General features: G+C 40.9%; 1 protein-coding gene across 1 annotated transcript in view; it reads right to left on the reverse strand.

Annotated features, from left to right (window-relative positions):
* Window positions 1-7,194, reverse strand: part of cnn1b (calponin 1, basic, smooth muscle, b) — a 34,453-nt gene extending 27,259 nt beyond the window's left edge. Inside the window, exon 1 of the mRNA XM_028599814.1 lies at window positions 6,951-7,194. Coding sequence (XP_028455615.1) covers window positions 6,951-7,010 — 60 coding nt within the window. The 5' untranslated portion in view covers window positions 7,011-7,194. The remainder of the gene's footprint in view (window positions 1-6,950) is intronic.
* Window positions 7,195-13,944: the final 6,750 nt, after the last annotated feature.

Genomic DNA, 13,944 nt, shown 5'->3' on the forward strand with positions numbered 1-13,944 from the left:
ATGTGGATCATAGTTTCCCAAAAAGCCCAAGATGATGTCCTCAAATGTCTTGTTTGGTCCCCAACTCAAAGATATTCAATTTACTGTCCCAGAGGAGAGAAGACACTAGATGTCAACATGTTATTTTGTAAATTTGGAGTGCTATCAGTAGCGAGAAAAACTAACAAAGATATTTTCATAAATAGGCATATGCTTATTTTTTAAAAAGTAAGTACTGTAGTACAACTAGCAGGAGACAAGTTATAATTGAGGTAAGTTTGGAGACACTAGCTTATTTAGTCATTAAATTAATACATATTTTTGGATCTCTTTTCTGTGTTGTAGTTTGTAGACATCTCAACACAGGAACTAAACAGAGCTGAATCAACACAACTTTGATGCATTTCGGTCACATCTACTGCAGTCAGATTCACGGTGTTCGCTCAGAAGGAACCACTACACATGGGTAGGCACTTGGAATGACATCTCCAATAGGGTTGGGCATCGAGAACCGATTCCTAAATCGGAGTCGTTTCAAAAAAATTACGATTCCATCGGAATCGTTTCTTTATTGGAATCGTTTGGAGGATTTGGTTTCAAATCCGATCATCACTTTCCAATTTAACATGCGCAAGTTTGGGTTTCCGCAGGTGCTTGTTGTGTTGCAGCCATGGAGCTCAGTAAGTGGTGCTCTAGTGGGGCTTTATTTTGGGTTGAAAAAGCCCCGTCACACTGCAACCCGCCTTTTGAATCAAAATAAAACTTTCCTCTTATTTGTGAAATAAGCACGTGACCCGTTTCAACTCCACCCCTCAAAGAATCGGAATCGATAAGAACCGAAATCTAAAGGAAGAATCTGAATTGGAATCAGAATCGTTAAAATCCAAACGATGCCCAACTCTAACCTCCAACATGTTAAGAGGCTAAAAGCACATTTCAAACTTGCCCTGTTTCAGCCTCCTGGGTGCTAACGCTAGCAGGAGGATAACACGGTGTGGGCAACACCCATTGGTTTAGTTTCTCGCTACTGACAGCACTCCACATTTAAAAACAACAGAGCTATTGGTTGAAATCCACCGAAATTCTCCTTTAATGTGACTGTTAATCATGTCATTCTATTATACCCACTGCTATAATTATCCTGAGTCATATTTCTAATTATTATAGTAAGTTAGTAGCCCGGATGCCAGCCGAACTTAGCCCCGCCCACAAAATTCGAGGTCGGGAAGTTCGGTCTGGAGTCGCTCCGTTGAGAAGCAATTATTGCCCGAACAGGATCTGTTCGGACCAATCAGATTGTCGGAAAGATGATCAACAGTAACAGAATCAATCACGTCACCAAAGAACGCTTGGGTTGGATTTGTTGAGATGTGTAGATTCCACCATCGCGTCTGTTACCGAAGATATCGACAGCGCATTCATTTTAAAATCCTCAGCGGAGGAGCCTCAACAACTGCCCGAAAGTACAGTAGCGTTATATGGTGGAGAGACATAGAGAGAGACTGAAGAGAGAGAGTGTTATATGGTGGACAGATATAGAGAGAGACTGAAGAGAGAGAGTGTTATATGGTGGAGAGACATAGAGAGAGACTGGAGAGAGAGAGAGTTATATGGTGGACAGATATAGAGAGAGACTGAAGAGAGAGATAGTTATATGGTGGACAGATATAGAGAGAGACTGAAGAGAGAGATAGTTATATGGTGGAGAGACATAGAGAGAGACTGAAGAGAGAGAGTTATATGGTGGACAGATATAGAGAGAGACTGAAGAGAGAGAGTGTTATATGGTGGAGAGATAGAGAGAGACTGGAGAGAGAGAGAGTTATATGGTGGAGAGACATAGAGAGAGACTGAAGAGAGAGAGAGTTATATGGTGGAGAGATAGAGAGAGACTGGAGAGAGAGAGAGTTATATGGTGGAGAGACATAGAGAGAGACTGAAGAGAGAGAGAGTTATATGGTGGAGAGACATAGAGAGAGACTGAAGAGAGAGAGAGTTATATGGTGGACAGATATAGAAAGAGACTGAAGAGAGAGAGTGTTATATGGTGGAGAGACATAGAGAGAGACTGAAGAGAGAGAGAGTTATATGGTGGAGAGACATAGAGAGAGACTGAAGAGAGAGAGAGTTATATGGTGGAGAGACATAGAGAGAGACTGAAGAGAGAGTTATATGGTGGAGAGACATAGAGAGAGACTGAAGAGAGAGAGAGAGTTATATGGTGGAGAGACATAGAGAGAGACTGAAGAGAGAGAGTGTTATATGGTGGAGAGACAGAGAGAGACTGAAGAGAGAGAGTGTTATATGGTGGAGAGACATAGAGAGAGACTGGAGAGAGAGAGCGTTATATGGTGGACAGATATAGAGAGAGACTGAAGAGAGAGAGTGTTATATGGTGGAGAGACTTAGAGAGAGACTGGAGAGAGAGAGAGTTATATGGTGGAGAGACATAGAGAGAGACTGAAGAGAGAGAGAGAGTTATATGGTGGAGAGACATAGAGAGAGACTGAAGAGAGAGAGTTATATGGTGGAGAGACATAGAGAGAGACTGAAGAGAGAGAGAGAGTTATATGGTGGAGAGACATAGAGAGAGACTGAAGAGAGAGAGTGTTATATGGTGGAGAGACAGAGAGAGACTGAAGAGAGAGAGTGTTATATGGTGGAGAGACAGAGAGAGACTGGAGAGAGAGAGTGTTATATGGTGGAGAGACATAGAGAGAGACTGAAGAGAGAGAGTGTTATATGGTGGAGAGACATAGAGAGAGACTGGAGAGAGAGAGAGTTATATGGTGGAGAGACATAGAGAGAGACTGAAGAGAGAGAGTGTTATATGGTGGAGAGACATAGAGAGAGACTGAAGAGAGAGAGTGTTATATGGTGGAGAGACAGAGAGAGACTGAAGAGAGAGAGTGTTATATGGTGGAGAGACATAGAGAGAGACTGGAGAGAGAGAGCGTTATATGGTGGACAGATATAGAGAGAGACTGAAGAGAGAGAGTGTTATATGGTGGAGAGACATAGAGAGAGACTGGAGAGAGAGAGTTATATGGTGGACAGATATAGAGAGAGACTGAAGAGAGAGAGAGTTATATGGTGGAGAGACATAGAGAGAGACTGGAGAGAGAGAGAGTTATATGGTGGAGAGACATAGAGAGAGACTGAAGAGAGAGAGTTATATGGTGGAGAGACATAGAGAGAGACTGAAGAGAGAGAGAGAGTTATATGGTGGAGAGACATAGAGAGAGACTGAAGAGAGAGAGTGTTATATGGTGGAGAGACAGAGAGAGACTGAAGAGAGAGAGAGTTATATGGTGGAGAGACATAGAGAGAGACTGGAGAGAGAGTGTTATATGGTGGAGAGACATAGAGAGAGACTGGAGAGAGAGATTGTTATATGGTGGAGAGACATAGAGAGAGACTGAAGAGAGAGAGTTATATGGTGGAGAGACATAGAGAGAGACTGAAGAGAGAGAGAGTGTTATATGGTGGAGAGACATAGAGAGAGACTGGAGAGAGAGAGTTATATGGTGGAGAGACATAGAGAGAGACTGAAGAGAGAGAGTTATATGGTGGAGAGACATAGAGAGAGACTGAAGAGAGAGAGAGAGTTATATGGTGGAGAGACATAGAGAGAGACTGAAGAGAGAGAGAGTTATATGGTGGAGAGACATAGAGAGAGACTGGAGAGAGAGAGAGTTATATGGTGGAGAGACATAGAGAGAGACTGAAGAGAGAGAGAGTTATATGGTGGAGAGACATAGAGAGAGACTGAAGAGAGAGAGAGAGTTATATGGTGGAGAGACATAGAGAGAGACTGAAGAGAGAGAGTTATATGGTGGAGAGACATAGAGAGAGACTGAAGAGAGAGAGTGTTATATGGTGGAGAGACATAGAGAGAGACTGAAGAGATTGAGAGTTATATGGTGGAGAGACATAGAGAGAGACTGAAGAGAGAGAGAGTTATATGGTGGAGAGACATAGAGAGAGACTGAAGAGAGAGAGTGTTATATGGTGGAGAGACATAGAGAGAGACTGAAGAGAGAGAGTGTTATATGGTGGACAGACAGAGAGAGAGTGGAGAGAGAGAGAGTTATATGGTCTAAAAAAAGTCTAAAAGTCGGAAGTTAGAACCAGGTTAGAACGAATGCATTGTGCAAAGAGTGTTTGCTATGGAGACGATACACAGTGTTGAGTTCCGTTGCTCTGATTGGTTGGAGGTCTATCCAATGAATGCAGAGGCATTTTTTTCTCCTGGTTCGGTTGGAACACGCCCCATAATCACAGCCCAACGGATCGGTTTCAGACTCACATTCTGACTAGAATCTGAGTAGGACCACGTCAGGCTAGGAAGTTAGTGCATCTCGCTCTCAAATTGGCTTCATTTACATTAGAAGTTGTCCAAATATTCTGTCATTGCACAATAAACAGTAATAAGAACATCAACACAACTTTGAGATTGATTTATACTAATTATATATGATAGTACGGTTTATATACCAATTATATAGTATAGTACTGTTTATATATTAATTATATAGTATAGTACCGTTTATATACCAGGGCTGGGTTTAAAACAAATGGATTTTGGGTATCAGATGAAACTAGACGAGCTAGGAATCCATGTCAGGTTAAATAACGCTCCAACGTTTGGCTGAATTTTGGCGAGGGGAAAAAAGAAAAGCTCTTTTTTTGTTTATGTAACTTAACGACAACTGATAGCAACATATGAAGCTGTAATAGTGCTGATGTGCCAGCTGAGTGACATATTGAGCTATAATAAGAAAAAACGATGCTATCAACACATTGCTACGATGATGCAGATGCACATTTCTCAGATTATTCCTGTACAAAATAGCAGTTATATGTTGCTCGTAGATTAAATTCAAAAAGTCTCTCGTCTCCTCATTCGTCCACTTCCATCTGTCTTTGTTGACGCCCGTCATGTGTGCTAACAGAGAGGAAATACTGGACGGAAATGGACTACAACTTCTTTGTTTTGTGGCGGGTTGAGACCATAAAATGACCTGAAACTTAATTGCAATTCATTATTTATTCGTTTCCATCAGCGTTTATCGCATAAGCCACATGTGTCAAACTCTGCCTTGCAGATTTAGATCCGGCCCGTATATCAGTTTGGGTTCACAATACATGTTGGCCCTCCTAGTTGTGCGCCAAACCAAAGCCAAACTGACATTCAAAGCAGAATTTAGCAGATTTGCCGACTCGGAGACTCCAAAATTCCCCCAGAAGGAACTCTTTTGATGACTTCTGTATGTGTATGTGTATATGTGTATAGTATGTATGTATGTATGTATGTATGTATGTATGTATGTATGTATATATATATATATATATATATATATATATATATATATATATATATATATATATATATATATAATGTGCCAGGTTATAGCAGAAAATGCTAATTTCCACCCACAGTCCCTGGACAGGTTGATGTTACAAAAATTCATAAAATATATACACAATAATACATGAAAGCATTACTTCACTCACATCATAAAAACACTCTCCACTTCAGGAATCTATCACTCTCACTGTTTACATCATTCAGTGCGTACAAATTTGCTTTGTAGGGCTTCATGTCTACAAAAATGTCGAAAAAAGCAACAGATTTACAAAAAGGTGACAAATGTCTGAGAAATGCACAAAAATATCGGAAACAAAAATTTGTAAAAAAAAAAAAAAAAGCTACAAAATGTTTAATAAAAGTGACAAAAGCACGTCAACAAGCTCTCCATATCTGGCCCTTGGTGGGATCCTCTCGTTCCAGTGTGGCCCCCCAGTGAGAATGAGTTTGACCCCCCTGGTGTAAGCCGTATATATCGACTAAGAAACTCAGATGAGACCGAACGTATTTCCTTTGAGTCGATATTCATGAAATTCAATCGAATTTTACCGTTTCCATGACGGCATTTTTCATTCGATATCACTTAATTCAGATAAAAACGTGTGGATGGAAACATAGCTACGGTTTCTATTTAAAGAAAGTAAAAGTTTCAGCGTGTTAAATGTTGAACATTGTTCTAGCGTCTTTCCTCTGGGACAGGAAACTGAATATTTTGAAACATTAAGAAAGAAAAACAAGAGGCTGAAAAAAAAGGGTCAAAAATCGCTGATTCCAGCTTGTTAAATGTGAATATTCTCTGTGGCCGGTGAGCTCCGTTGGTAGAGCAGGCGCACATGTGCAGAGGCTTGTTCCTCGACGCAGACGGTCGAGGATTAGAGTCCGACCTGTGATGGTTTTCCCCCTTTCGTATCTCAGCTTTCTTCTCTAATAAAAAGGCAGAAATGCCCCCCAAAAAGGTAATAATTGTTTGATTCCAGCTCCTTAAATGTGAATATATTCTAGTGTCTTCTCTCTTCTGGGACAGGAAACTGAATATTTTGAGTTTGGGACAAAACGAGACATTTGAGGACGTCATCTTGGGCTTTTTGGGAAACACTGATCCACATTATTCACAATTTTTTGGCATTTTAGAGACCAAACAAAGATGTAATGGACCATTCGGTAAGCTATGTATGGAATGCACCACCGGAGGTCCCTTATTAGGGCTAAATAAATAACCAACAGTCCCTGAACCAGCAGTGTAGTCTCTGTAATACGCAGGTAAACGCAGTATACGCACTAAGAAAGCTCCAGGATCTCCATATACCCACTTAGAAATACCCAATGACACACAACAACATACTTTACATTATAGGTCTGATATATTTTGAATTGTCATCTGTGTTCTTTTTCTTCGCATAGGCTACATAAAGGGATTTCCACCGTAAATTGGTGCGTATCCAAATGCAACCAAAATGAAGTTGCTGACGCTCAAAACTTCGCTGGGGGAGGACACCCAGACCCCCATATATTGGCCCATATATATATATATAGGCCAATATACAGTAGAGTAGGCTATACCCACTACAACCCCTGAGACCCCAGCAGTCCCAGGACCTACCTTACTCTTGACCTCTGCAGAGAGCCCGAAGGCTGGTCCGCTCCTGAAATGCGTCGACATGCCGTCAGTGTTCACAGCACAGCTGATGGAGCTTTAAAGATGGAGGACTAACAGGTAACAGATCTCAGTCCGTGGCGGGAAAAACACACACAAAAGTCCCCAAAAAAGATCCGCGGCGGTCTCTTTTATTTCTAAGGATTCTCCCTCCTCGTGCTCGGACCTGCTCGTGAGGCTTTCGGACAACTTTCCGACACTTTCCTGAATCTGTTTTAAACTCTTCCCATGTGTGTGCTCTCTGATTGGCTGGCGCCGACGTCCAATCCGGACGCAGCCTCCTCATTGGTGGGAGTGATGTCACCGCTCGGGTATTAGATGTTAAAATGAAATGTTTTGAATGTCAGATTGTTCTGGATTGATGTGGTATGTGTATGTAATGTGTATTTTTTGATGTATTTTGTGGCTCTAGGATTAAATTACAAAGTGTAGACATTATTTTATACTTAATGGGAAATAATTTGGATAAATACCATGTCTTCATTTTGAATTTTGAATTTTATTTGGAATATTTTATATCTATAAATGTAAATGGTCTGAAAGAAAACCGAATATTCATCAATTTAAAAAAATGACTTTGCTTTTTTTATTAATAAGGGAAATAATTCCACTAATGAACCCTGACAAAGCACACCTGTGAAGGTAAAACCATTTCAGGTGACTACCTCATGAAGCTCATTGAGAGAACACCAAGGGTTTGCAGAGTTATCAAAAAAAGAAAAGGGTGGCTACTTTGAAGAATCTAAAATATAAGACATGTTTTCAGTTATTTCACACTTTCTTGTTAAGTACATAATTCCATATGTGTTCATTCATAGTTTTGATGCCTTCAGTGAGAATCTACAATGTAAATAGTCATGAAAATAAAAAGGAAACACATTGAATGAGAAGGTGGGTCCTAACGTGGGCCTGTACTGTATGTGTATATATATAAAAAGATGAAGAATAAAAAGAAATCTGTGTCACTTTTTCCACCTTAATGCCGCCTACACACTGGCACTTTAAATCCAACATGACATCATGACTTCACGTAAACATACACGCCCACTTCCTAAAGCCACGTTATCTTAATATGTTTTTGTTGCTTATTTTTTTGGACGTTTTTGTCGCGTTTTCCGACATTTTCTCCACGTTTTTGCTTCAAGGTTTTTGTCGCCTTTGTGAAGTTGTCTTTAAAGGTTTTTGTCGCTTGTTTTTATTGACTGTTTTGGAGTTTTTTTGACAATTTTTTTTTGTCTTTTTTTCGCTTTTTCCGCCATTTGAAATTGTTATAAAAAGGCGAGTTTTTCTGAAGTTTTTGTGAGTTTTTCTGAAGTTTTTGTCAGTTTTTTAATGTTCTGGGTGCTTTTTCTTTTTGTCAGTCGCCATTTGAAATTGTTATCAAAAGGCGAGTTTTTCTTTTTCTGACATTTTTGTCAGTTTTTCTGAAGTTATTATCAGATTTCCAATGTTCTGGGTGCTTTTTCTGACATTTTTGTCAGATTTTCTGAAATTTTTGTCAGATTTTCAATGTTTTGGGTGCTTTTTCCGATCTTTTTGAGGCTTTTTTTCCATCTTTTTTATTGCTTTTCCCAACATCCTGTTGTTTATATATATATATATTATTTTTTTTTACATTTCTGGCGCTTATTTTGACGTGCCATACTTTCTGATATAATTTTTTTTGTATAAACGGGGTCAAATTTGACCCGAAGAAGGAAAGAAGCTTGTCACTGGGGTGCCTCAAAGGTACATTGTTGTAAAAAGAAACATTTATTTATTTTGCACATATTCCCAAAACTCTACAGTTAATTAAGTTTGAATATAGTTCGGATTAACATGCATTTCTATATTTCAGTGTGTGAAATCAGCTCCGTAATACGCAATGCGCCCCCCAGTACCACCACAGTCTGACCTGCTGGCCACTAATCCACTAGAGCGGTTGGGGGTTTAGGGCCTTGCTCAAGGGCACCTCAGTGGTGGTAATGGGGGAGGGACAGTAGATGACAACTAATTGATGAATCTTTGCAACTCTTTTAATGTACACTGACACAGCATGTTTGGCATTGGTTGGACTGTGTGTGTGTGTGTGTGTGTGTGTGTGTGTGTGTGTGTGTGTGTGTGTGTGTGTGTGTGTGCATGGTTCCCTACAGCACACTCCACAAGTTAAATTAATAATCAGTCTACTACTTTCATTGAATTTGGATGTTTTATTCACTTTTATAGCATTTGAAAAAAAAAAGTGACAAAAGTGTCGAAAAAGTTAAAAAATTTTCCTTCAACAAACTACGGGTGTAGAGCCCTCCTCAACGGTTGTGATTGGTGTAGAGCCCTCCTCAACGGTTGTGATTGGAGTAGAGCCCTCCTCAACGGTTGTGATTGGAGTAGAGCCCTCCTCAACGGTTGTGATTGGTGTAGAGCCCTCCTCAACGGTTGTGATTGGTGTAGAGCCCTCCTCAATGGTTGTGATTGGTGTAGAGCCCTCCTCAACGGTTGTGATTGGTGTAGAGCCCGAGTTTCCTAAACCCAACCGTAGCCTTGCAATAACACGTCTCGTGGCTTTAGAAAGTGGGCGTGTGTGTTAACGTGAAGTCATGATGTCATGTTGAGGATGGAGTGAGTGTGAAAGAGAAGTAATGGAGAGCTGCAAAGATTAATCCATCAGTTGTCAACTCACGGGTGTAACTTTGGGTTCAACATCGGGAGGGGTTGAGCTCTCCACCTGTCCAGGGAGGTCCCGGGACATGTCTGCAGGTATTGAGAAAAGATTTTGGGGGAAAAACTCGCCTTTTGATAACAATGTCAAATGGCAGGAAAAGCGACAAAAACTTTGGAGAAAAAAATCCCTCAAAAAAGACGACAAAAACCTAAAGAAATGGTTCAAAAAAGTCCCAAAGTCCGGACTCACAGACTCACGGACTCTGGATTTCAAAGGGCGAGAGTGTTTGAGTACGCACTTACCGAGCCCTTTCCGTGAGGCTGCATCGATGCAGACTTCACCAAAAGGGAATTACCCAGAGTTCAAAGCGTTGTGAAGGTTACCGCGGAGACCAAAAGGGAAATCTGGACATTACAAAAGGTAAACAGCACCACCACACAACCACGGGACAGACCAGCCTGGTGTCCAGCTGGTAAAACTAGAGCTTGTTGTCGTCTCTGATGGGCCTCGGCCGTGTGGAAAGCACCAAACTTAAATTCCCAAACCGGCAAGTGTCAGCAGCATCGTTGTTATTAAACGTTGCCGAGGTAACGTGTGATCTGGTGAAGTGCTGTCCCGATCCCATTTCTACCTATCTGAGCCATAGATAGTGTATAAGAATGGACCAGCAGATTGAGCCTCTGGTCTGAGACCAGTGGAGGATATCAGAAGTCTCTTTCCCGGTGCTGGCTGAGTGTTACTGATCAACCTGTCTGAAAGTGTGAAGTCTTCTGGTAGCTGTGAGAGAGAAATCTCAATCATTCCCAATCTTACAGAGACGGAGAGTGTAGGTATATGTAAGGAGATAACATAGACACAGGTAATTACTGATCACTTACATGCTAGTTAACATTAGTAATTACTGATCACTAACATGCTAGTTAACATTAGTAATTACTGATCACTAACATGCTAGTTAACATTAGTAATTACTGATCACTAACATGCTAGTTAACATTAGTAATTATTGATCACTAACATGCTAGTTAACATTAGTAATTAAACCTAAACAGATAATGGAAGTCCAAACTGCCTGTGAGCTTCTCCTGTACTATACGGTAATTCCTCTACTGTGTGACAGTAAGTCTCGTGGTTATGACCCAATCGTTAGCCTATTGTTATAAAAGCGTCTGCTACGGAGCCATAACGTGAGCTACAAGGTAATGGAGCCTTTTATACATTGTCGTGTTTCTTTAGAAATAAACAACGGAGAAATAGAGTCTTTAAACGCTTCAGATGTAAAGTTATTCTCTGTCAAAGTGACGTCAGAATGAATGGGAGTCAATGGGATGCTAACGGGAGGTGATTGCCAATTAGCAACAAAATGGCGCCATAGGAGGTTCGAGGTCTGAAGTGAAGCTTACCCCCCTTGATCTGAGCCCATGTGGCCTCACACACTCACTCACTTAGCACCTGACATCAGTTCAGTCTGGGAGTCCTCAGGGCTCACTTTGGGATCGGGCCAAACTGTTTTCAAACTGTAATTACGAGACACTCAAAACAGAATTCGGCAGATTTGCCGACTTTGACATTCAGAAATTTGCTAAAACTCTACGAAGGAACGTCTTTGCTGACTTTTGTTGACCAAACTGTAAGTGACAAAGCTGTATGAGACAATATGCAACAATACAGTCAACAGTTTTTGACTTTCAATTAAATAAAAGCACGTCAATAAACTAAACATGTCTGGCCCTCAATGTGATTCTCATTTTCTAAGTGTGGCCGATAGTGACAATGAGTTTGACACCCCTGGTTTACCTAAAGTCATGATATCATGGTGAACTTGTAGAGAGAGTCTCAACCTACAAATATTTGGGAGTTGAAATTGACTCTAAATTAATTTTTAATGACTGTGCATTGAATAAAACTAAGAAAATGCACCAGCGGATGTTGTTCCTTAGGAAACTAAACACTTTTAGACTAGACAGACACATCCTTGTAATGTTTTATAAAAGTATTCTCCAGAGTGTTCTGTCCTTTGGCCTTATCTGCGTGTTTGGTAACATGCATGTTAAGGACCAAAGGAGACTGCAGCGTATGATCAAGATGGCCGGTGGGGTCATAGGACTTTACCAGGTGTCGGCAACTCAGCTGTATAATGAGTTTATCCTAAAAAAGACCGACCAAATCCTTAATGACCCCACTCACCCTCTTCATCATAAATTCATGAGAAGTAATAGGTCAACTGGTAGAATTTTACAACAGAGAATTAAAACGGAAAGGTACAATAAATCATTTGTGCCTACAGCGATCAGACTGTATAATGACCATGCACATCGCAAGTACTTTGATCCCGCACTGGCACTTTAACTTTGTCATTTCTGTAGTATTGTTTATTTTTTGTATTGTGATTGTTGACTTCTGTTATTGTCATTCCCATTGTACGGTTACTGTTTTGTTATATACATGTTTATTGGTTTGTCTGGGGTGTCTACATGTTTAGAGAATATGTTGTGACAAGAGTGCAAAATGAATGACCACATGAATTTCCCCTTGTGGGATAATAAAGTTTACCCTGACCTTGACCTAAAGGTACTGTTTTGTACTTGTTTTCTGAGAGTAGAGGACAGTCTCATTAGTAAATATGTGGAATACATACAAATTACAGCTCATTACTTTGTATAGCTCTATGTATGAATGGCTCCTGAGAACAGCCTACAGACTGTGCTATCAAAGCACAGCAGATCACCATAAACAGCCTGTTGGACTATTGAATTCTGCACAGAAAGATTTGCACAAGGCATGCTCATTTAGGCACACACACACACACACACACACACACACACACACACACACACACACAAAGCGAGGGTCTTATAAACATTTCACAGCGAGAAGAAGAAGCACACACAAGGAATTTGGACACTTTATTTGGGCATGATGGGAGCTGGGAAGGGCCTGAGCCGACTGCGAGAGGGACGGAGATGTAATGGCTTGTGAAAGAGGAATCCCTCACAGTTAAAATAAGAGACTGCAGTCACATTATTTACTGCTTGGTGGGCTTCACAGTTTACATTGGCTCCGAATTAATCAGACACTGAGGCTTCTGGGTAGTTTTACAGAGTCTCACATGGAGCTCATGAGTAAAGAGACCTCATTCCGAGACAGGACAGTGAATGTGTCACAGTTTTATCAACTGCAGTAAGGAGAAAGTCTGCGCTAATGTGCTTCGTACTATTACAGTTACTTTAAACAGCTGTTGGTGTTTTATGAGAGCACGTTTTTTCGGATGGCGAGATCGTAACAGTCCAAACAAAGGAGCAGTTCAACCGCTTAATGATTTACAAAATTCTTATTTCTAATGGGAAACGTATATTACAAACATGGCACATTTAGTGAAAGTATGTCAGAGTGATGAGCTACGTCAGTGGATGAACATCTCTGGAGAGACATAGAGAAGACTGCCCTGCCCCCCCGAAAAAATGCTGTTCGAGCTGCATACATACTTTTATTCCTGAATTCTCGTTACACAAACAGCAAATCTCCTTTACCGACATGTTGCTAGCTTGCTGAGCTAACGAGCTATGCTTTGCCTGCAGCAGCAGGGGTAGCCTGGCTCGTGGTTGTATCTTCATACGCTTCGTTGATCTGATTGGTTGATTCGGCCCGTCTATCACCAACTATAGGTGATAGATAGACAGATGGTTTATCCAATCAGCTAACCAGCTAAAAGGTCTCCAACGGATCCCAGATGGATATGCCGAGCAAATGCGAGGCGATGCATCTGGTGGAGTCAGGTTAGCAATTGGGACTCATCTTTACGTTTGAAAATATAAGTAAACAGCGAGGTTTAGGGACCAAACGGAGCTAAAGTATGTCACGTTCTGCGTCACGTACGCTGTAACCAGTGATGCCAGTAATCTGAGCACTTTTTTCAGTAACGAGTAATCTAACACGTTACTATTTCCAAACCAGTAATCAGATTAAAATTACTTCACTGTGCGTTACTATTTTTGTCATTTTCCTTAGTAAAAATATATACATTTGCTTTCTTCTTGCGTCTCGGGGAGTGAAGTTTTCAGCATGAGTGTCTACTCCACACAGCATACCTGGATGGGAGAACAACGTGCTCTGGTTTATTGGCATTTCTGTAAACCAATCAGAATCATCGTGGGCGGGGCTAAGCTCCAGACGGAGCCACGGTGCCTCTGCTAAATAGTCTCAGGGAGGAACTGGTTTTGTGGACAAAACATGTGGACATGTGAACATGTGTATGTTCAAAAGTAGTTTTAGTCGTGGAACAGAAAACTGAGATTGGACAGA

The sequence above is a fragment of the Perca flavescens genome, chromosome 15, assembly GCF_004354835.1.
Source record: "Perca flavescens isolate YP-PL-M2 chromosome 15, PFLA_1.0, whole genome shotgun sequence".
In the NCBI taxonomy this organism is placed as follows: domain Eukaryota; kingdom Metazoa; phylum Chordata; class Actinopteri; order Perciformes; family Percidae; genus Perca; species Perca flavescens.